The 22708-nt window shown below is 40.5% G+C and overlaps 1 protein-coding gene across 2 annotated transcripts in view; it reads right to left on the bottom strand.

The window, feature by feature from the left end:
* The window catches only part of TRIT1 (tRNA isopentenyltransferase 1), an 86701-nt gene extending 65894 nt beyond the window's left edge, over positions 1–20807 (bottom strand). The window contains exon 1 of one of the 2 annotated variants that reach the window (XM_036747907.1): positions 20557–20807. In XM_036747907.1, the coding sequence (XP_036603802.1) occupies positions 20557–20736 (180 nt within the window). In that variant the 5' untranslated portion in view covers positions 20737–20807. The remainder of the gene's footprint in view (positions 1–20556) is intronic. The other variant, XM_036747908.1, reaches the window with a different exon arrangement.
* Between the last annotated feature and the right edge of the window lie 1901 nt (positions 20808–22708).

Genomic DNA, 22708 nt, shown 5'->3' with positions numbered 1-22708 from the left:
GAGTCAAATATGTTGACTACTCTCTCACTTTGTCAAGCTGCTAAAAATATAATCTGTCTCTACCACCTATAGCCTACGTCCCCATCACACTGGAGATGACAAGGGTCCTCATTCACGTAATTTCACATTCCCTTTCCCCTTCCCGGAGAAGCCTAAGACAGACCTGCTTCTGGTACAAAATGTTGCTTCTAGAGGATGACTCCAAGCAGAGAGAAAGAAAACCTAGCTTCATGGATGTATTCATGATACTCTGTCATTAGTCAGACTGCAGTGAGTAGTGCTCAACTTATCTGATGCTCTCTCCAATGCTTTAATACAAAGGGGACAATGCCCCAGTGCAGGATGGGCTAAAATAGAGATGCTTCCTCTCTCTAGAAATCACAATGCTGCACTTGTTTGTTTTCCTTAACTTACTGTTGGAAGTCTGTAATATCAGACCATCTTTGTATGTCTTTTGCCAAGTGCCTTCAAGTTTCTCAGTACAGCACTTCATCTAGTTACTGAGGCCTCAAACATGCACAGAGAACAAGCTCAGGATTCTTCCTGACATACCTCAGACATTATACATGATCCTGAAAACCTGATTTAGTTCCTAGCTCCCAGCTCTGCCATTTGCTCAACTGTTCAAACTCTAATTTTTCTGTGCCTCAGTTTTTCCATATGGAAAAAAAAGGGATAACATTAACTGCTTACTTCAAAAATATCAGGATGAATAAGCACACCCATGATTCACTGATTTAATGTGAAGCATTCGGGGTTTGAGGAAAAAAAATTAAAGCCAAGCAACAATAGTACAATAGAAACACCAATGTTCCCCGTGCAAGGCTTTGAGAGCAGATTAGAGGGCCCTTACATTTGCCCTGTCAGCTGTGCAGGAATCCACAGCTCAGCCTTGCAGGGGACCATCTGTCTTCACCCGAAAATGAGCAATGCCTCATAGACAGAGGATGTCAACTCCCCATAGAGACTGCTTATGCTGAACAAGCAGGAGACTGAAAGCCTAAATCAGAATAATTGGGTATCTGAGCCATAGTGGGGAGGGTTAGTCCAGTACCCTCTGGGCTCCGTGGCTCTAGTGCTTAGCTACAGAAGTATTCCATTAATAAAGGGGTCACTGTGTACCAGGCCTCATGCCTACATTATCACAACAGGTGGTCTCTGGAACCCCCCTCACCCTCACATACTCCCCACCCCACCCCACCATGACTTCTACTCCAACAGCTGCCCAAACACTGCCAGCATTTGTCTGATGTTTGCAAAACCAGGACCAGGCATTTCCCATGAATGGACAGAGGGTTGGAACTTAGCCTCTGTCAAATGGTACAGAATGATAAGCTGACAGGGCAAATTGTAAGGGTATTATATTCTATAAACATTCACAGAATCACAGGATAGCAGAATGAGGAAGGACCTTCCAGTCCTCATCTAGACCAATCTCCTCATTTTACAAAGGAGGAAATTAGGGCCCAAAGAAAAGGGACTAGCCCAAGGTCAAACCACTACCATGGAGTAGAGACAACACAAAAACACATGAAGTGTTCTACAAACCGTAAAGCCCTGTATGAAATGTTAGTTATTATGGTTATTACTTTAAGTAAGACTCAGAACAAATCAAATCAAATGAATATGAGTATTCCCTAAGATTTCTGATTCGCCTCCATTCAAAGCTGAACTTTACCAAACCACAATCAAGACCCAGGAACAAGGGAAAAAAAGAAAAGAAACAAGCCTCTAATGAATCAAAATAAACGTCACAAAGCACTAAGACTATACTCACAGAGGAGTATCTAATTCATAAGGGACCCTCTCAAATTCTTATAAGCCAGCTTACTCTCACTTTACATATACTCCTAACAGACTTCATTAGCTGGTTCCTAAACCAGCAACAGGATTATAAGCAGGAATGAAGGGGAGGGGGAGAAAGACTCAAAGTTTCCTGAGTGATCTTTAACAATATAGCGAAGTTGGGGGGGGAGGGAGAGGAGCTCTAGTTGGGGTATAGGGAGAAGTTGAAGAGTTAAGTTTGTAATACAAAAGGAGGTTTGTGAGTCATTAGCATAGAAGCAATAAATGAAGGCAGTAAAAAAGGATGAACGGTGCTAATTGAAGTTATATGAGTGGACAACATCTACAAAGGGTGAGAGAACAAGAACTTAAGGAAGGGAGGATTCTTGGAGGACATCCAGTGAAGGAAATCAAGGAATGGTCAGAGTAGAGAAATAACCAAGAAAGAACAGTCAAAGAAGGAGTGAATATCAGTAAGAGATTACATTTCCCAAATAACTAAATGTCATACCTCTATTTGGCTTTTAACTCAACAATCCAAATACACAACTCAAAAAACATACAATTCACAAGGGGGGGAGGGGGGGAGGATATCAAAGCATGTCCATAGTATACAGCATACAAGTATGCTGAAGTGATTTTGTTAAAGATGATTAGCATAAATTAATAGTCATTTTTTGTAAACATTACCTAGCCACAGCTAGCCTTGCTAGAATGGAACGCTAATTATTCCACTACATTAGCATGTTCTTTTATTATGGGTTCAACATTTAAGGTAAAGCATGGTACAAGGGGAAAAAGCTGGATTTGGAGTCAAGACAGATTAGAATTCCCGCTCTAAACTTTATTACCCTGTGTGACCTTAGACAAGTCACTTACCATCTCTGGGCCTCAGTTTCTTCATCTGTAAAATGAAAAGGTTGGACTAGGTGACCTCTAGAGTCCCTTCCAGCTCTATATCTATGATCCTATAATCACAGGCACACTTGACGTGGAAAACACAAACATGCCGAGATATAACCCTATATGAAGAGTTGAAGAAAGAGCAGGGGTGGCCACTGGGAAGGTCCAAGGGATCCATGAACTCCGATAGGGAAAAAATTGCATCTTAACTTCTAACTGAAATTTAATTATTTCCTTCAGTTATGAATATAGACAAAAAACAAAAGTATTAGTAGTACCTGTGCTGTACCAAGGAAAACCAAACATTCTTATCACGCTACATTTGTTGCAAATGGCTCAAAAGGTTTATGATTATCAGTACTTCAAAATGACCATAGTTAAGACCTACCCCTAGTTCGTCTTTTTCTGTATTTCAACACAACTGGTTTCATGTGTAAGCCATCAATTTGATTTTAAGCATTTAAAAAACAATCTGAGAAGGGGTTCATAGACTTCATTCAGCAGAACATCAAAGGGGTCCATGACAAAAACTTCTGGTCTAAAGCAGATGTAGGCAAACTACAGGCAAGTTAAGAATGGTTTTTAAATTTTTAAATAAAGTTTTATTGTGTTTATATAAATATAAACAAACACACACACATACACACACACACACCCATTTTTAACTCACAGGGCCATATAAAATTTAAAGTCAGCAGATTGTAGCTTGCAGACCCCTGTTCTAAAATCTCTAAGCAGAGACAATCTGGTGGCCCAATGGATAGAGCTCTGGGCCTGGAGTCAGGAAGACCTGAATTCAAATCCAGCCTCTAGGACTACCTGTGTATCTCTGGCAAGTCTCTTTACCTCAATTTCCTCAAACTCAAGATGGGGGCAACTAACTTCCAGAGTTGCTGTAAGAACCAAATGAGATAATATCTGCAAAGTGCTTATTACTATAGTACCAGGCATATAGTAGAATTTTAACAGATGCTTATTTCATTTTCTTCCTCTTCCTTTCTTTTGTTTAGAGATAAAGCTTAGGAGAACTGGGCTCCATAGTCGAGAAAAACAAAGTGAAGAGAAAAAAAAAGTTATGTTCGCTTTCGATTCTATATCTCTCCCTACTAACAATAGCTGACATTTACACTATGTACTTTAAGGTTTGCAGAACACTTTACATAAACTATCTCATTTGAGCCTCCCAACAAGCCCTTAACTTAGAGAATTAAGGCCTTATTGACTCCATCTTACAGGAGTAAACTTGAATTCAGAAAGGTTAAATAAAGTGTTTGTGGTTATAAGGCTTTTTTAAAATAATACTTTTCTCTAATACATGTAAAAATGATTTTTAACAGTTTTTGTTTATTTTTTTAAGTTTTGAGTTCTAAATTCTATCTCTCCCTCCCTCCCCTCCCTCTTCCCCGAGAAGGTAAGCAATCTGATATAGGTTGCAATCATGTAAAACATTTCCCTGTTAGTCATTTTGTGCAAGAAGATTCAAACAAAAGAAAGAAAGAAAAATAGTATGCTTCAGTCTGTATTCAGACATCAGTTATTTCTCTGGAGGCAGATAGCATTTTTCATCATGAGTCCTTTGGGACTGTCTTGGGTCACTGTATTGCTGAGAACAGCCAAGTCATTCACAGTTAGTTGTTTGTCAGACAATACTGCTATTCTGCTTGTTATGGCTCTCCTGGTTCTGCTCACTTCACTTTGTATCAGAGTTCATACAAGTTTTCCCAGGTTTTTCCAAAATCATCCTGCTCATCATTTCTTATGGAACAAAAATATTCCATTATAATCATACACCACAACTTGTTCAGCCATTCCCCAACTTATGGGTACCCCCTCCAATTTCCAATTAAACTGCTATAAAGATTTTTATACAAATATGTTCTTTTCCCTTTTTTAAAATCCCTTTGGGATACAAACCTGGCAGAGACAGGGAAGGAGGGAGACAATCACTGGGGGATTGCATTTAATAAGGGCTTACTCCGTGTCAGGCAGTTGGCCCAGGAGCTGAGAGTCCTAAAGATAAGGCTACAAAGAGAAGAGCAAGGAGGACAGTGACAGTGTGCCCCAAAGGCAAACATCAAACACATAGTATGTTTTAGGGCTTCAGAAAGAAGTGCTTCACACACCAGAGGTATAAAATGAGAAAAAAGGTTTGAGCATGGACAATGCTTCTTGACTATGTATATTTGTCACAAAGATTTTATTTGGGTTTTTTTAATGAGAAGAGGAGGAGGGAGAAAATAAAATAATTTTCTGCAGTTGAAAAAAATTAAATTAAAAAAATATTTCCCCCAAATCCGAAGTGTTTTGCATACCACAGTTAATCTTGACAACAGCTCCATGAGGTAGGCAGCACGAGGGTCATTACCTCATTTTACAGATGAGGAAATAGGTGAAGTGACTCACCATAGTTACAGCTTAGAAGCGGAAAGAGATTTTGAATCTGGGCTTTTTTTAACTCTAAACCCAGGATTCTCTGCTCACTATACCACACCGCCCCTCAAATTCTGAAACTGCTTAATAGCTTAATCCAACTGTTTTTGAGCTGTTTTTCAGTCCTGTCTGATTCTTCATGACCTCATTTGGGGCATTCTTCGCAAAGATACTGGAGAGGTTTGCCATTTCCTTCTGCAGCTCATTTTACAGATGAGGAAACTGAGGCAAAAGGGGTTAAGCGACTTGCCCAGGGTCAAACAGCTAATAAACTTCAGAGATTAGATTTGAACTCATGAAGGTGAGTCTTCCGAACTCCAGGACAAGCACTCTGTCCACCGTAAAGCGGAGCTGCTTAATCCACTAATTCCAGTCAATTTTCATTCAAATTTACCAGACAGTACGTAAAAGGGGAGAAGAGTAATCTTTTGACTACCTAAATGCCATTTTGTTTAAAATTACACTTAACAGAATGTTTGCAGAAAAAGTTAAGAATTAAAAGCATGTGCCCTCAGTGGCCTAAAATAAGACAGGGAGGAGCACAAGATGAATTGCAGAAAGTAGAAGTTTAAAGTAGTAGAACCCCATGCTCTAGATAGCCACAGTGAATCAGACTACGCTATTTTCACTGAGTTGAGAAATTATACAGAAACTCAAGGTATTATTAAAATTACTAAACGTAAATGCCAACTAGCAAGACCAAGAAGGTTAATAATCTTTGAAGAACTTTTTATATATTAATCTCCATGACTCTGCCACAGGAAACAAACCTAACTTTATTTTCCAGATGTTGTTCATGATTTCCTTGTGAATAGTATAAAATATTATCAAACCCTTGCTTAAACTCTGGCTATCTCCCTATAGCTTTCCTGTCTTTTACAGTTGAATTCCTACAAGTTTAGCCTCCACTCCTTTCACCTCTCAAACCTCTGCAATTCGACTTGCCTCATCATCCAACTGAAACTACTCTCTCCAAAGTTACCAATGATTTCTTAAATGCCAGATCTGATGGCCTTTTCTCAATCCTCTTCTTGACCTCTCTGCAGCATCTAACACTGTTGATCACCTTCTCAAGATGCTTCCTCTTCTCTGCGTTTTTCTGTCACTGCTCTCTGTGTTTTCCTATCTGCCTGACTACTCATTCTTGTCTGTCTTTGTTGAATCTTCATCTATAATAATAATAGCTAGAATTTACATTGCATTTTGAGTTGTGCAAAGTCCTTTACATATATTATCTCATTTGATCTACAGCTCAGTGCTAGGCCCTATTCTCCCTTCCCTCTCTCTCGAAGGTTTCATCAGCTCCCATGAGCTTAATTATCTTCTCTAAGCAGATTACCTCCAGACCTAGATATCTAGCCAGTCTCTCTCCAAGCTCCAGGTCCACATTACCAACTGCCTATTAGCCAAAATGGATGTACTAGAGAGATTTCAAATTCAATATGGTCAAACCAGATGAAATTCCCTCTGTTGAGGACATTATCATAATTCCAGTCACTCAAGTTCCTTGCATATCTCCCTCCTCTTCCCACTATCCCTCAGACTATATATCTAGTCAGCTATCAAGTCTTATTGAAGATCTCTTGACAAAGAGAAGATGGATTCAATATTGCAAATGAGCTATATAATTTCAACTAATGATGCTGAAATTGTTTTGCTTGACTTATGCATATATAAAAACTTTTTTCTTTTTAAATTGAAAATGAAATAACTTGTTCACAAGGTAGAAAAAACATTTCTCAAATTTGTCCCCTTCCCTCTATGCACAGAGCTATCACTCTGGTTCAAGCCCTCATTACCTCTCACCTAGACTACCATAAGAGCCTCCTACTTTGTTTCTCTGCTAACAATGCTTATTCCAATCTACTCTCCACATATCTCTCACAATGATTTTCCTAAAGCACAGGTCTGACCATTCAATTAGTGGCTCCCTATTTCATCTAGGGTCAAATACAAATCCTCTATTTGGCATCTGAGACCCTTCACAAGCAGCCCTCAGCTCCCTTTCCAGCCTCATCCTAAATTACCTTCATGTACTCTATAATACAATCAAACTGCCTTTCTTGCTGTTCTTCACATACAACACTCCCATCTCTCATCCTTTTGACTTTGCATCAGCTGCTCCTTATGGTTAGAATGCACTTTCCATACCTCCACCAGCAAAGAAGCCCTATCTTCCTTCAAAACTAAATGCAAATGAGTTTACTTCAAAACTTAGTGCAAAGCTTTTTCTGTATGAAGCACTTCCTGATCCCGGGCTACTAGTACCCCTCCCCCAAAAAATCTTATTTCTTTATTTATTACATATTTTGTATGAATTTATATAGGTATTGTCTCCCATGACATTAAATTTAAGTTCCTTGGGGGCAGGGCAGAAGACTAGCTAAACTACTATCTCTGTATGGACATTATGACTCATAATAGAATAATGGAGTCTGTAACATTAATGTAAATGGATTCTAAACATCACTGCAACATTTGAACAAAGCCTCAGCGGGTGCCCTTCCACTTCACCTAATCTGTTAGCTTTTCCAGATGACCACAGACTTTGTGGTCGGCTACCTCAATCCTCCCTGGATACTATGAATTCTCATACCAGCTATCATGACCCTTCCTCTACCAATCCCCAGGAGCACATCCCTCCCAGTGTATCGCTTCTGTTCTCCTAGGCTTAATAGCACAGCTGAAGGAAAACACAGAATTTTCCCCAATAGACAAGTGGTAAAAAGATAAAGACGTGCAATTTTCAAAGCAATCCAAGCTATCAACAATAATAACAATAGCTAACACATACCACTTGCTATTTGCCAAGGCCTGTGCTAAATGCTTTACAATCATTATCTCTTTTGATCCTCCTGAGAAGTCGGCGCTATTTTTACAGATGAGGAAACTGAAGCAGACAGAGAAGTGACTTACCCAGGGTTATACATCTACTGTCAGAAGCCAAACTTGAACTCAGGTCTTCCTGACTCCAAGTCCAGAGCTCTACACACTGAACCATCACATGGAAAAAGCTGTCACATGGAAAAAATAGCTGTCATGAAAAAAAGCTCCAAATCATTAATATATAGAGAAGTGAAAATTAAAGCAATTTTGGGGATCTACCTTAAATCTATCAGACTGACAAAATGACAAAAAAGAAAAAGGACAAATGTTGCAAAGGGATTCCAAGAAACAAGCACACTGATGCACTCTTGGTGAGGCTATGAATTGATCCATATATTCTGGAAAGTAATTTGGAACCATGAACAAAAATGTGCTAAACTGTGCATACCCTTTGACCCAACACAAAACTATTTATAGCTTCTCCTTCTGAAGTGGCTAAAAACTACAAACAGAGGGCATCCATTGATTGGGAAAAAGCTGAACAATTTTTGTATAAATGAATGTAAAAAAAATTTATTACAGCTCCATAAATAATGATGGAATGGGCAGTTTCAGAGAAACCTAGGAAGACATATAAAGTCATAGAGTATAATGAACAGAATGAGAACAATTTATCTTTGAAAGACTTAAGAACTCTGATGCTACCCCTTTCCTGGCAGAAATGATGGAATAAAGATGCAAAAACAGACAGACATTTTTGGACATGATTAATGTAGACATGCATTTTGCTTGACCATGTATTTGCATTAAAAGGGTCTTGGTTTTCTTTCATTTTTTTTTTCAATGAAGGGAGGAAATGGGAGGTAGTAAGAAGGGAACAGAGGGAAGGGGGAGGCCAGAAGGAACAATGCCTGGCACATAGTAGGCTCTTAATAAATGCTTGCTGCCTTAATTTGGCAGACAAGCAGCACAGCTTTGAAAGTTACATACTGAATTTATTATAGACTTAAAAAGAAAAGCAAGTGCAACCTAACAGATTTGCAGTCTCATGCACAATCTTCTGTCACTCCATGTATATGGAAATGATGGTTTTATTTGGTGTTTAAAGCAACTAAGGGACTGCATTCCAACCATACGTTTAAGTTCAGAATAAAAAAAAACTACTATATAAAAATGGCCCATTACAATTAGATCCTGGCCAACTTTAGGTTGAGTCCTTGCTACTAGGTAACAATACTTTTATTCATCTCTTGTTGATTTCCTAAGAAGATACACAGGTCTACATTGCTTTAAAAAAAAAAAAGAAAAAAGAAACTTTTATTTCAGTCTACAGCCCCCTTTTTCTAAAGTTCAATTTTCCTCAATCCTTTCAAGGGAAAATTTCTATTGCAAGTATTTTTACAACCAAGTTCCACATCTCTGTTACCTCCTGGTTACTATCAGAAATAAAACTGTTCTTTTCAAAGGCCTTTATTGCCAAATGCAACAATTCGTTTATCTTTTCTCAGGACTCATTCTTCTTGGCTTCTGTGCTCCATTTGATACTGTTAATCAGACCCATTTTTCAATAATATTTTCTTCTAGTTTTCCCTAATACATCCTGCTTTTCCAGATGCCTCTTTAATCACCACTGTTGTATCTCTCATTCCAGGGATTCACTCTCCTTTTGCTTCCCAGCTATGAGTGTTCTCTAAAGTGGAGACCTTGAACGCCTTTCTTTTCTTCTTTACATTCCCTCTCCCGAAAAGCTCATCCAATCTTTTCTATGACAATGACTTCCAAATCTTTATTACCAGACAGACCTGTTAACCAAAATCTAGTCTGTACCTACAAATAACAATGATGTATTTCTACTGCCTACAGTTTCCTAAAACTAGGTGCCCCTCTTTATTCCCCTATGTATATCAATTTGATTCAAATTCAATAGACATTTATATTAAGCATTTATTCTGTGTAAAACATCATACTGGTTGCTTGGAGAAATGAAAAGTTTAGATAAAGACACTGGTCTCATCCTTCATGGAGTTTACAGTCTAGAAGAGACATAAGATAAAAACATGGATACATACCACAAAGTATCATATAGGACAAGCATGCCTGAAACTGTTTAAAGCAAAGTGCTTTTTGAGGTACAATGGGAAGATAATTACTAACAGGAAGAGATGGAGGCCTTCATGTAATAAATGTCATCTGAGTTGGGCTTTAAAGGATAGCTTGGAATTAAGTAGACCAAATCTATTTAAACCTCAGGGGAAAGCATGGAAAGAAACGACTGATCAAAGATCACTTCCTTTAAGAAAACCCAAAAGGAAAACTCCCAGATATGTCTTAGCCAAAACTAGAGGTCCTACATCAAAGAAAAAATACAGTAAGCAAACAGAAAGAAGCAGTTCAAGTATCCCAAAATCACAGATTGTCAGGATGACATTAAGACCTGGCACCTTCTACTAAAAATGAAAACTCTTGAAATACGATACTTCAAAAGATATAGAGGTTTATGACCAAGAATAACTTACTGAGTATAAAATCCTGTATAAAAGTCTAAAAGCTGAGTATAATTCTAATGGGGAAAATAGTATCTCTTAATGGAACAGAGAACTTTCAATTAATTCTGCTGAAAAGCCCACAGCTGAGTGGCAACTATGAGGTGCAAACACAAGAATCAAGGGAAACCTAGAAAGGTAACTTTATTTGAGCAAGAAAAGGTTTCTATGACGATGTTGTGCTAACGTTCTAAGAAGGGAAAAATAAACATGTAACCTTCAGAATCCTAACATCTTCAAAGGGTATTGAGGGAACTAACTAAGAAAAACAGGACTTACAGATGGATTGGTTCTGTTCTGAAGGTTACAGAAGAAAGAGAAGGCAGGATAAAATGAACTGTAGATTAGGGCACAAAAGAGAAAGCACAGAAGTAGGAAAGTTTTGAAAGTAATGTGTGGAATATGCTATTTTTTTTTAACAAAAGCAAGCACATGAAATGTAGATTCAGTTTCATAAGCAATCCTATTTTTATGTTCTGTATATAAGGAAATGCTCTTTGGAGGATATTTTAAGTTCAGAATTTTTTTTTTTAATTTAAAAATATTCAGTCAAAAGCAACAGCAGGAGCAAAAGATAAGTGCTGGGGCAGAGAAAAGCTGTTTGGTTGGAACCCAGAGTACCTGGAAAAGAACAAAATGAGATAAAAGTGGAAAGGAAAAGTAGCACAAGACAGTCAAGGGCCTTGAATGCCAGAGTAAGAAATTTGAACATTACTTGTGAGGCAATGATGAGCAACTGAAGATCACTTTAGAAAGTGATGACATGGGCGGAGCCACGATGGCAGCTGGAAAGCAGGGACTAGCGTGAGCTCCCCGCTGAGTCCCTCCAAAAACCTATAAAAAATGGCTCTGAACCAATTCTAGAACTGCAGAACCCAGAAAATAGCAGAGGGAAGCAGGGCTCCAGCCCAGGACAGCCTGGATGGTCTCTGGGGAAGGTCTATCCTGCATGGAGCTCGGAGCAGAGCGAAGGAGAGCAGAGCCCAGCATGGGCGGCATGAACCAACCAGACCAGAAGCCGGACGGAGCGTGCCCTAGCACCTTGAATCAGTGAGCTGTGGCAGTTACCAGACTTCTCAACGCACAAACACCAAAGACAACAGAGAACGTTTGTGGGAAAAGCTGCAGAAGTGGAGGGAGTTCGAGGTTCCGCTACTGCCCCGGGGGCAGTGAAGGTGGGGCAGCTACAGAACTAGAGCTGCAGTTGCTTCCAGCCTCAGGCCCACCTGGTGGGAGGAATTAAGTGGCGGATCAGAGTAGGAGTGAAGAGCCTGCTGAAGATCTAAGTCCAGTCCGGGTTGGGAGTTCTTGGGGAAGGAGGAGTGCTGGTGTGGCAGAGCTGGCTGTAATACCTCTGACATCAACAGCGCATCCCCCCAAGCTTGGAACATAGTACTCTTTACTCTACAAGCAGTCATACCCTGCTGAAAAACTCAAGGGTCAAGTTAGTTGGCTGGGAATATGGCCAGGCAGCGAAAACACACCCAGATTCAGTCTCAGACTTTGGAATCTTTCTTTGGTGACAAAGAAGACCAAAACATACAGCCAGAAGAAGTCAACAAAGTCAAAGAGCCTACAACAAAAGCCTCCAAGAAAAACATGAACTGGTCTCAGGCCATGGAAGAGCTCAAAAAGGATTTGGAAAAGCAAGATAGAGAAGGAGAGGAAAAATTGGGAAGAGAAATGAGAAGGATGCGAGAAAACCATGAAAAACAAGCTAAAAGAGACCCAAAAAAAATACTGAAGAAAACAACACCTTCAAAAATAGACTAACTCAAATGGCAAAAGAGCTCCAAAAAGCCAATGAGGAGAAGAATGCCTTGAAAGGCAGAATTAGCCAAATGGAAAAGGAGGTCCAAAAGACCACTGAAGAAAATACTAACTTAAAAATTAGATTGGAGCAAGTGGAAGCTAGTGACTTGATGAGAAATCAAAATATTATAAAACAGAACCAAAGCAATGAAAAAATGGAAGACAATGTGAAATATCTCATTGGAAAAACCATTGACCTAGAAAATAGATGCAGGAGAGATAATTTAAACATTATTGGACTACCTGAAAGCCATGATCAAAAAAAGAGCCTAGATATCATCTTTCAAGAAATTATCAAGGAGAACTGCCCTGATATTCTAGAGCCACAGGGCAAAATAGAAATTGAAAGAATCCATCGATCACCTCCTCAAATAGATCCCAAAAAGAAATCTCCCAGGAATATTGTTGCCAAATTCCAGAGCTCCCAGATCAAGGAGAAAATACTGCAAGCAGCCAGAAAGAAACAATTTGAGTATTGTGGAAACACAATCGAATAACCCAAGATCTAGCAACTTCTACATTAAGAGATCGAACGGCTTGGAATACAATATTCCGGAGGTCAATGGAGCTAGGATTAAAACCAAGAATCACCTACCCAGCAAAACTGAGTATCATGCTCCAAGGCAAAATATGGACTTTCAATAAAATAGAGGACTTTCAAGCTTTCTCAGTAAAAAGACCAGAGCTGAATAGAAAATTTGACTTTCAAACACAAGATTCAATAGAAGCATGAAAAGGTAATCAATAAAAAGAACAAGAAAAAGAAATTGCAAGGGACTTACTAAAGTTGAACTGTTTTGTTTACATTCCTACATGGAAAGATGATGTGTATGATTCATGAGACCTCAGTATTAGGGTAGCTGAAGGGAATATGCATATATATATATGTGTATATATATATATATGTATATATATATATATACATATATATATATATATAAGTGAATGTGTATGTATGTATATATGTATGTGGAGAGAGAGAGAAAGAGAGAAAGAGAGAGAGAGAGAGAGAGAGAGAGAGGACACAGAGTGAGTTGAAGCAGAAGGGAAGATATCTAAAAGAAATAAAATCAAATTAAGGGATGAGAGAGGAATATATTGAGAGAGGGAGATAGGGAGAGACAGAATGGGGTAAATTATCTCGCATAAAAGTGGCAAGAAAAAAGCAGTTCTGTAGGAAGAGAAGAGAAGGCAGGTGAAGGGGAATGAGTGAATCTTGCTCTCATCAGATTTGACCTGAGGAGGGAATACCATACATACTCAATTGGATATCTTACCCCACAGGAAAAAAGGAGGAAGAAGATAAAAAAGGGGGGATGATAGAAAGGAAGGCAGATGGGGGTGGAGGTAATCAAAAACAAACACGTTCGAAAGGGGACAGGGTCAAGGGAGAAAATTCAATAAAGGGGGAGAGGTTAGGAAGGAGCAAAATATAGTTAAGTCTTTCACAACATGAGTATTGTGGAAGGGTTATACATAATGATACGCATGTGGCCCATGTTGAATTGCTTGACTTCTTAGGGAGGGTGGGTGGGAAGGGAAGAGGGGAGAGAATTTGGAACTCAAAGTTTTAAAAACACATGTTCAAAAACAAAAAAAAAAAAGTTTTTGCATGCAACTAGAAAATAAGATACACAGGCAATGGGGTGTAGAAATTTATCTTGCCCTACAAGAAAGGAAGGGAAAAGGGGATGGGGGGGAGTGGGGTGACAGAAGGGAGGGCTGACTAGGGAACAGGGCAACCAGAATATACGCCATCTTGGAGTGGGGGGGAAAGTAGAAATGGGGAGAAAATTTGTAATTCAAACTCTTATGAAAATCAATGCTGAAAGTTAAATATATTAAATAAAAATAAATAAATAGTAGTTTTTAAAGGCAAAAGAAGAGAGAAGAGGGAAAAATTAGCATGACTAATCAATAGACAACAAACGAAATCTGAAAATCTGTGCAATATACATCACTTGTAAACCTCCCATCTCTGTAAAGTGGTGACATAGGGGATAGCTTCTCATATATTTTTTATTTTCATTTTCTAGCTTTACTTATTGTATATAATTTTGCAACTTTTTGGTGATTGTGATTTAATTTTCATTACTGTCAAAAAAAAAAAAAAGAAAGTGATTACATGTCTAGAACATAACACAAGGAAAATTAATCAAGTGAAGCTGTTATACTAGGAACTGGGGATGCAAGAATGAAAAAGAAAAAGCCCTTGCCTTCAAGGAACTTGCCTTCTAAAGGAGGAGACAACATGTACATGGGCAGTGCAGGAGAATTTGGGGGAGGAATACAGTACTGTCTAGGGGTATTGGAAAGGCTTCCTGTAGAAGGAATTCCTGATCACTGAGCTGAGTCCTGAAGGAAATGACAGATTCTAAGAGGGAGAAGGGAAGAGAGAATCCATTCCAGGCATGGAAGGCAGCCAGTGCAAACACACAGACAGGAGGAGAAATGTCACATCTGAAGAAAGTAAGAAGGCCAATCTGGTTGAACCGCAGACTTCATCAAGGGAAGAAATATGTAACAAAGGTAGGGTGAGGCCAGGCAGTAAAGGGCTTTAAAGAATAAACAGAGAAGGCGCCTTCGGAGCAAGGTTCTTAACCTTCTTTGCATCACAGCCCTCTCTGGGAGTCTGATGAAACCTATGAACCCCTGCTCTGAATGTTTTTAAATGCATAAAATGAAACACCTATGATTATAGAAGAAATCAATTATACTGAAATACAATTATCACTCCCAAATGAAAACTCTCAAGAACATCGTAGCCAAAACCCAGAGCTTCCCAGTCAAAGAAAAAATACTACCAACAGCCAGAAAGAAAGAATTCAAGTACCAACGAGTCACAGTCAGGAATACACATGAATTAGCAGTCACTATTCCAAAGGCATGGAGAAGTTGGAATATGATACTGTAGAAGGCAAAAGATAGAGGCCTCCGGCCAAAATTAACTTACCCAGCGAAACTGAGTATAATCCTAAATGGGGAAAAATGGACCTTTAATGAAATGGAGAACTTCTAAGCATTCCTGATAAAAAGACCAGAGCTGCACAGACACTTTCTTGTTCAATCATAGGAATTAAAAAAAAACATAAAAATATACAATCATAAGGAACTAATAAACAAGAATAAACTATTTACATTCAAATACAGAAGGATGATACATGTGTCCCCTCTCAACCCTATCATCAACTGGGGACATAGAGAAAGTCTAATTACATAAGGTCTGGGAGTGTTTCTATTATATCTTGATGATCTTAAGAGAAAAATGGAAAGAGAAGGGAAGTGGAATACTCTAGGATTGAAGGGAAAGGAAGGTTAGGGAAAATTATCCCATATAAGCAGAATGAAGTAAACATCTATACAAATAAGGAAGAAGGGGGTAAGGGGAAATAGCTGACACTTGAACCTCACTCTCATTTGAAATGGTCAAAGAAAGGAAACACGGAAACACACACACACACACATACACAATTCACTACAAGGGGAAATAAGAGGAAAGGGATGGGAGAAGGGGTAATTAGAGGCCATATTAAGGGATAGATTAGTCCTAAGTAAAACAAACTCTTAACTAAGGTCATACAAAAATATTTATAGCTCTTTTTATGGCAAAGGATCAGAATCTGAGAGGATATCCATAAATTGGGGAATGGATGAACAACATATGGTATATGTGATGGAATGCTACTCTGCTTTAAGAAACGATGAGAGGGATGGTTTCAGAGATCCCTGGTAAGACTTGCATAAACAGATGCAGAACCAGAAAAACAACTTATACAAACACAACAATACAGTAAAGACAAACAACTTCAAAAGAATCAAGGACTGTGATCATTGTTATAACCAACCACAATTCCAAAGGACTAATGGTAAAACATGCTACCCATCTTGAACAACTTTAAGTGACTAAATCATTTTGACTATTATAAATACCCAAATTAACCACAAACAACATATGAAGGAAGGCATTATCTGCATCCAGAGAAAGAACTGATAAATAGATGTATAGAATGGGGGGGGGGGGTGTATATGACACAGAGAGTTGTATCTAATGGTAGTCATTGGGGGGAAGAAAAAAAGTTTGTAGATTATATATTTAAAAGAAATAGCAAGTCGTACATAGAGTTGTAGTTTCATGTGTAATTATCTTTTTTATTATACTAAGTTATTGAAATGCTTATTTTATTTCACAGGTTAAAAATAAATATATAACATACTATCCAAAAAAAATTTTTTTAAGTTCCCAGATTCCAGGTTAAAAACCCAGACTTTACTGAACAGGGGAGTAACATAGTCAGATTAGCACTTTAGGAAAATGTGGTGGACAGAATGGTGAGGAGAGAGACCTGAGTCAGGAAGACCAATTAGGAGACTACTACAACAATTGAGGCAAAAACGTAAGCTAAGGTAGTACCTACATAAGTGGGTGGAGACTGTGAATCCTGTGAAATTGGTTATCCCAAAATCTCAGGAATCTGTTTGGATATGAAAGGTGATGGTACAGTAAGAATAAAAATAACGATCTCAAACATAAGAACTTGGTGAATAGTAATTGTCACAGGTAAAAAAAGGGCAGTCAATGGGAAAAACAAATTTTGTTTTAGACAGGTTGGGTTTGAGACGCGAGGTAGGATGTCCAAGTCTCCTTGGATGTCAGGAGAGTAATGGAGCTGTAGGTGTGGAGCTCAGAAGGTCGATCAGGACAGGAGATAGTTTTGGAAGTCATCTGCATAAAGGGGTCAGTTAAAACACTACCCTTGGAGGCACAAGATCTGGGTTTCAATCTAGGTTCTTCCATTTCCGACCTACGCCCTTGGTCAAATCAGCTTACTTCCCTGGATGTCTCCTTACTTACATACATGGAGTGAGCTGGACCTCAAAAGTCTCTTCCAGCTCTAGGTCTATGAACTTGTGATCCTAAGTTATGTGCTGTGTGTTGGCACTTTAAGAGGAGAGGAAATGGTTTAGGAGAGAGGGGAGAAGATGATAACCAACAAGAGCAGAAGGGCTGAAGATTAGCAGTAAAGGCCTGGTTGAGGTTATGCAACATCAATTTGTAGTGGGTAAAATTAGCTCAATTCCTTGACTTTCTCCAGCAACACTCTGCAGCCCAGAAGTAAGAAGTAGAAAAATCATATGATAGCATTTATATATATGTATATATATATATGTATATATATATATGATAGCATTATTAAAAAATCTAGGGGTCAAATAACAAGACTAGCATAGTAGTCAGTGAAATATTAAAATGGCAGACCATGAAGTCAAAGTTGAGGGCAAAAGAAAAAGTAAAACAGGGTAAACAAGTCTAATACAATAAGGTACGTCAAAGGCCTTGCCTGACATAGTGACAAGGGCGAAGAGTAGGTTTAGCATAAGTAAAAGACTAGAAGAGATAAAAGCAGATCAGTCTGTGGTTGGAGAATGAAATTTCAACCCTTAGAATCTTGGATGTATGACTTCATATTTGCAATGGGTTTTTTTATATTTTTTGTTTTCTCAATGGGTAGGGGAGGGGGAAGAGGGACAGAATTTAGAACTGAAAAAAAATACAACTTAAAAAAAAAGAATCTTGGACATAGTGAAATTACAAGAAATCTAAGTCATGCCCATAACAGAGTACAGCTGAAGCAGAGTTGAGAAGATCACTGGAATCAAAACATTATATGGTCAGGTTGTTAGAGTCTTCAATACAAACTGTGAAATCCCTGAGGATGATAGTAAGGAATGGGATAGGTATTAAAGCCACTGAGAAAAATTGAGAAAGTCATCTGGAAACTGCTTGTCAACAACATGGATGGGGAGAAGGTAACTCAGATTGTATGGACCTGAAAAGAGAAGTCACGGAAGTATAGCAGCAGAACAATTTGGAAGCAGCAATGGAAGAAGAGGGAAAGATCTGAAATACACCAACTCTACCTCCTATCTTTATGAATCCCAGCAATAGGAAAAACAGTCTCTAAGTTATGCCCTCAGGAAAGAAGACTTCACTTTCCTGCTCTCTAAGTTAGTCAATAAGCATTTATTAAGTACCTACTATGTTTCAGGCACAGAAGAGCTGGGGATACAAAGAAAGGCAAACCATAGTCCCAGTTTTCAAAAAGATCACAGCCTAATGGGGGAGACAACATGAAACAACTATGTACAAACAAGCTATCTACAGTATAAACTGGAAATAAACTGGAAATCAACAGAGGGAAGGTGCTAGAATTAAGGTGGTTCAAAACTTTCATGATTCCCTACCTTCTACCAAAGCTTTTCAGAACCCAGCCCTTGAAATCTACTGTAGGGGTTAAAACCTTCTAAATCTCTCCATACATAAAATGATTTTTGTCCTGTACCTTCCAAAATAAAGCCTCTTCTCTATTCACTCAAACATTCCATTTTCATTTTTTTCTTCAAGCCTTTGTTCCCCTCCCCATAATCTCTACACCCTTTCCCACCTCCCTTGGCCTTTCCCATTTCTGTCAATTCTAATGGTACAACCCAAGTACTACCTCCTATATGGTGTCAATTCCTTCAGTCAGTTCCTGTGGTGTCCCTTCCTTCATGTACTTTCCTCTTCTCCGAACTTGGACAGCACTTGGTTTGTCCCTTAAAATTTAGAGCATAATTCTATTCTGTTATATTGCTAACTATCTGTTATATTTGGTGAGTATCACTTGTTTTGTCTCCCCAGTTCATGGTCTTTTTGAAGCCAAGGACCATAGCTTATATTTCTTCTCTAATCCCCAGTCTGGCACTGTGCATATCCCTGCACTCAAATGTCAACAGATTACTTCAAAATCAGTAATATTTTACTCTCATTCTTCCATCATTTCTCACTTTTAAAAGAAAAGAACACTCAAATAAGAAAATTCTCCCCTAAGAAAAGCAATCTAAGTAATCCTCCATATTCCACTTGATCTAAAGGAGGAGAGGACAGGCCCAAGGTACACTCCACCTCTCTGGAAAAAAAAAAAATTTAAATCTGTCTGTTCCTGTCACCAAGAGAAGATCTAAAAAATACAGATCTATGTGTGCATTCCCTTCCCACCCCAACACTCACACCTAACATACACTGGATACAGAATTAGTCATTCAATTTTTCTGAATGCTTCTAGAATCCCCTTTTTACATCCTTTAACACTCCTAAATACCCACCTGGACCCAGCATTCCTAACTAAGTATGGTATCCTAAAAAAAAGATCCTTGATAGGGAGAAGAAAGGGATATGCATTCCTATGATAATAGGAAGGGGTTGGGGGGGGAAAGGGAAGGGAAGCAGAGGAGGTTAAGGAGGGAAAAGAATCACAGATTTAGAGCGGGAATGTGAATACAGGGTCCAACTCCTTCAATACAACTCAACAAATATCTACTATATGTAAAGCACTATGCTATGTGCTAGAAATACAAAGCCAGGAAAAAATGAGCCCCTGACTTCAAGAGGAGAATAAGGCTACATGGCTGGTCCAAGGTCACACAGGTAAGAGACCGGTATTTTAACTTGGGTATTTTAACGTTCTTTGCAATGTATCACCATCTTGGATATAATAAGGAGGCTAGAAGGGGCATGGTGGGGAGAAAAAGAAATTTGGAAGGGAAATATTTGGGAAGAAAAATCAGAGAAGGAAAAACATGGGGAGAAAAATACACAAGGAAGGAGGAGAAAAGAAAGGAAAGCAAAGAAAAGGGGGTAGGTGAGGAAAGAGGGAATTAAGGGAAGGAGAAGACGGGAAGCGGGAAGGAAAAGGGAATAGGAGAAAGAGGAGAAAGGGGAGGGGGAAGAGAAAGAGAAGACGAAAGAGGGAAGGAAAGGAGGGGAGGGAAGGGAGAAGGAGGGAGAAGGGAGAGATAGAAGGAGGGAGAAGGGGGAGATAGGAGAGGGAGAAGGGGGAGACAGAAAAGGGGATATGGAAGAAGAGAAATAGAGGAAAAGGGAAGGAAAAGGGGGACAGAGAAGAAAGGGAAGGAGGAAGAAAGGGACGGGGAAGGGAAGCGGTAAGGGGGAAGTGGGAGTTAAGAGAAGGAGGAAGGCAAAAGGGGAGAAGGGGGAAGGGGACAGGAGGCCTGAGCGAGGCCGGGGAAGGGGTATCCCGGCCCCTTGTCGGGGGGGAGTGCGCGTCTCGTCCGTGCGAGGTGCCCAGCGTGGCCACCTTGGTGAGAGCCACGCGGACTAGGCCTCTCCCTCCCCGCTCCGTCCCTCTTCCCTCCCCACCTCCCGCCATCCCGGGCCTCGCTCGCCCCTCAGCCCCGGCCCCGGGCCGGGCCGCGTTACCTGCATGGAGTCGGCGCTGACGATCTCACCGCCGAGCCGCTGGCCCAGCTGCAGCGCCAGCTTGGACTTGCCCGTGCCGGTGGCCCCGAGAATCACCACGAGCGGCAGAGACCCCCGCAGGGCCCGGGCCCTGGGCCCGGCCCGCGCCGCATTTGCAGCCGCCATGACCACGGACGCCATCCACACCGGAACCAGCGCCGCGGCCGCGGGAGTAGAGTACCCGCCTCAAGCATCGCGAGAGCACGCCCAGTGAGCGCGCGCGCGCGCGCGCGCGGGTGAGCATCTCTCCTCGCCTGCGCTAAGCCATCCCCATGGTAACCGCGGCGCGGTAGGGGGGAGAGGGCGGGGCACTGGGAAGCCTGAGCCTGGGGCGGGGCCAAGGCGACCCAGATCGTGCGAGGCAGGTGTAGAAAGAAAAGGAAAGGGAGGAGTAGCTGCAGGAGGGGAAGGTAAAAGCAAAGAGAGGACGCACAGAATCACAGAAAGTCAGAGCTGGAAGGGCCGCTACTGACGCTCTAGTGGGGAAGGAAAGGAAACAAGCATTTATTAAGCGCCTTCTGTGTGCCAGGCACTGGGCTAAGCGCTTTACAATCATTATCTCGTTTGATTCTCACAACGACTTTGGGAGGAAGGTGCTCTTTAAATTATCCCATTTCGCAGATGAGAAAACTGAGGCAAACAGGTGGAGTGACTTGCCCAGGGTAGCACAGCTAGGAAATGTCTGAGGGTGGATTTGAACTCAGTTCTTCTAGACTTCCGGCTCATAGCTCCTACCCACTGCTCCTTCTAGTCTTCTGCCACTTGGCGGATGAGAAGAGAAAGGTGGGGATTTCTTGAAGATCCCCAGCTAATAAGGGACAGACCCAACAATCTCTACCCAGATCTTTTGACATCCTCCCTGAAGCTTTCTCCCCAATAGATCTGCTGCCTCTGAGAAATTAAGAGATAATGCCAAAGGTCAGCAAGGTCTGAGTCCATTGACCTTAGACAAGTCTGTCTTTGGGCCTCACTCTCCTCATCTGTCAGGTGGGGATGGTGACTAGACAGCATTGTAGTAAAGCGCTGTACCAAATGAGAGAATATTTGTAAAACACATAGCACAGTGACTAGCACACAGTAGGCTCTTAATAAATGCTTGTTTCCTTCCCCTCCCCCTTAGGATCAGCAAGTACCCCGCTAGAGACAAGAAGGCATTATCATTATCACTTAATTTCTGCTGACAAAAAAAAACCTTCTTCAGAGCTGTCCAGCATAATGTCTCTTTCAGTAGGTCTTCACAGCAGATGCTGTAACATTCACAGAATACAGATACACATCTGGAAAGGACCTCAGAGGCCCTCTAATCTAACCTCCTTGCCTTCCAGATGAGGAAACTGAGGCCCAGAGACCCTCAGCCACTTTTAACCTGCCTTATGGAGCCTCCCATCATCAACCAGGCTTCCAGTAGACCCCTACCCACCCCCACAACTGCCCACTGTACCGTGCTGGCTCACACAAGGGACCAGAGAAAACAGCATTCACCCATAGTGGTATCCGATTATTCAGCAATAGTGGCGCCATCCTAAGAAAGAAGGAGATGAGCGAGCACCAGCCACAAAAAGAGGGCGTCCTGCCAGTAATGCCCCAGGAGATCATCTCTGGTTGTTTAGGGCCTGGCTGGATTGGGCTAAGAAGGCATTAATGGGCCCCAGGGACTGGTTGGCCCTGCTCACCTTTGATGTAACCAAAAGGAAATGTAGGATCTTGGAGCTAGAGGGGACTACCTGATCCAATATCTTTATTTTACAGATAAGGAAACCGAGACCCTGGGAGGAGAAAGGATTTGCCCTAGGTGAAACAACCAATTGGTGGCAGAGCCCTAGGAATTCCTCATTTGCCTACAAAAAAAATATTTAATTTCATAGAGCTCTGAGCTAAGGGAACTTAATGGACTTTGTCGTAGCATAGCAGGACATGGATGTCCATGGCCAACCCGTTAGTTTTATGACTCCAAACTTAGCTAGGCTGGTCCTTGTATAACTGACACCATTGGTTGTCTCAACTGTGCTGGAAAACTTTTCCTGGTTGGTCAGAGCTTGGGCCCCACTGGGCAAAGCCTCCCAGAACCCAGAGTCACTTTTAATACTATGTTTTGGCATCAATAGATGTTGGT

Source organism: Trichosurus vulpecula, chromosome 2, assembly GCF_011100635.1.
Source record: "Trichosurus vulpecula isolate mTriVul1 chromosome 2, mTriVul1.pri, whole genome shotgun sequence".
Lineage (NCBI taxonomy): Eukaryota > Metazoa > Chordata > Mammalia > Diprotodontia > Phalangeridae > Trichosurus > Trichosurus vulpecula.
This window is presented reverse-complemented; position numbering and strand designations above follow the sequence as displayed.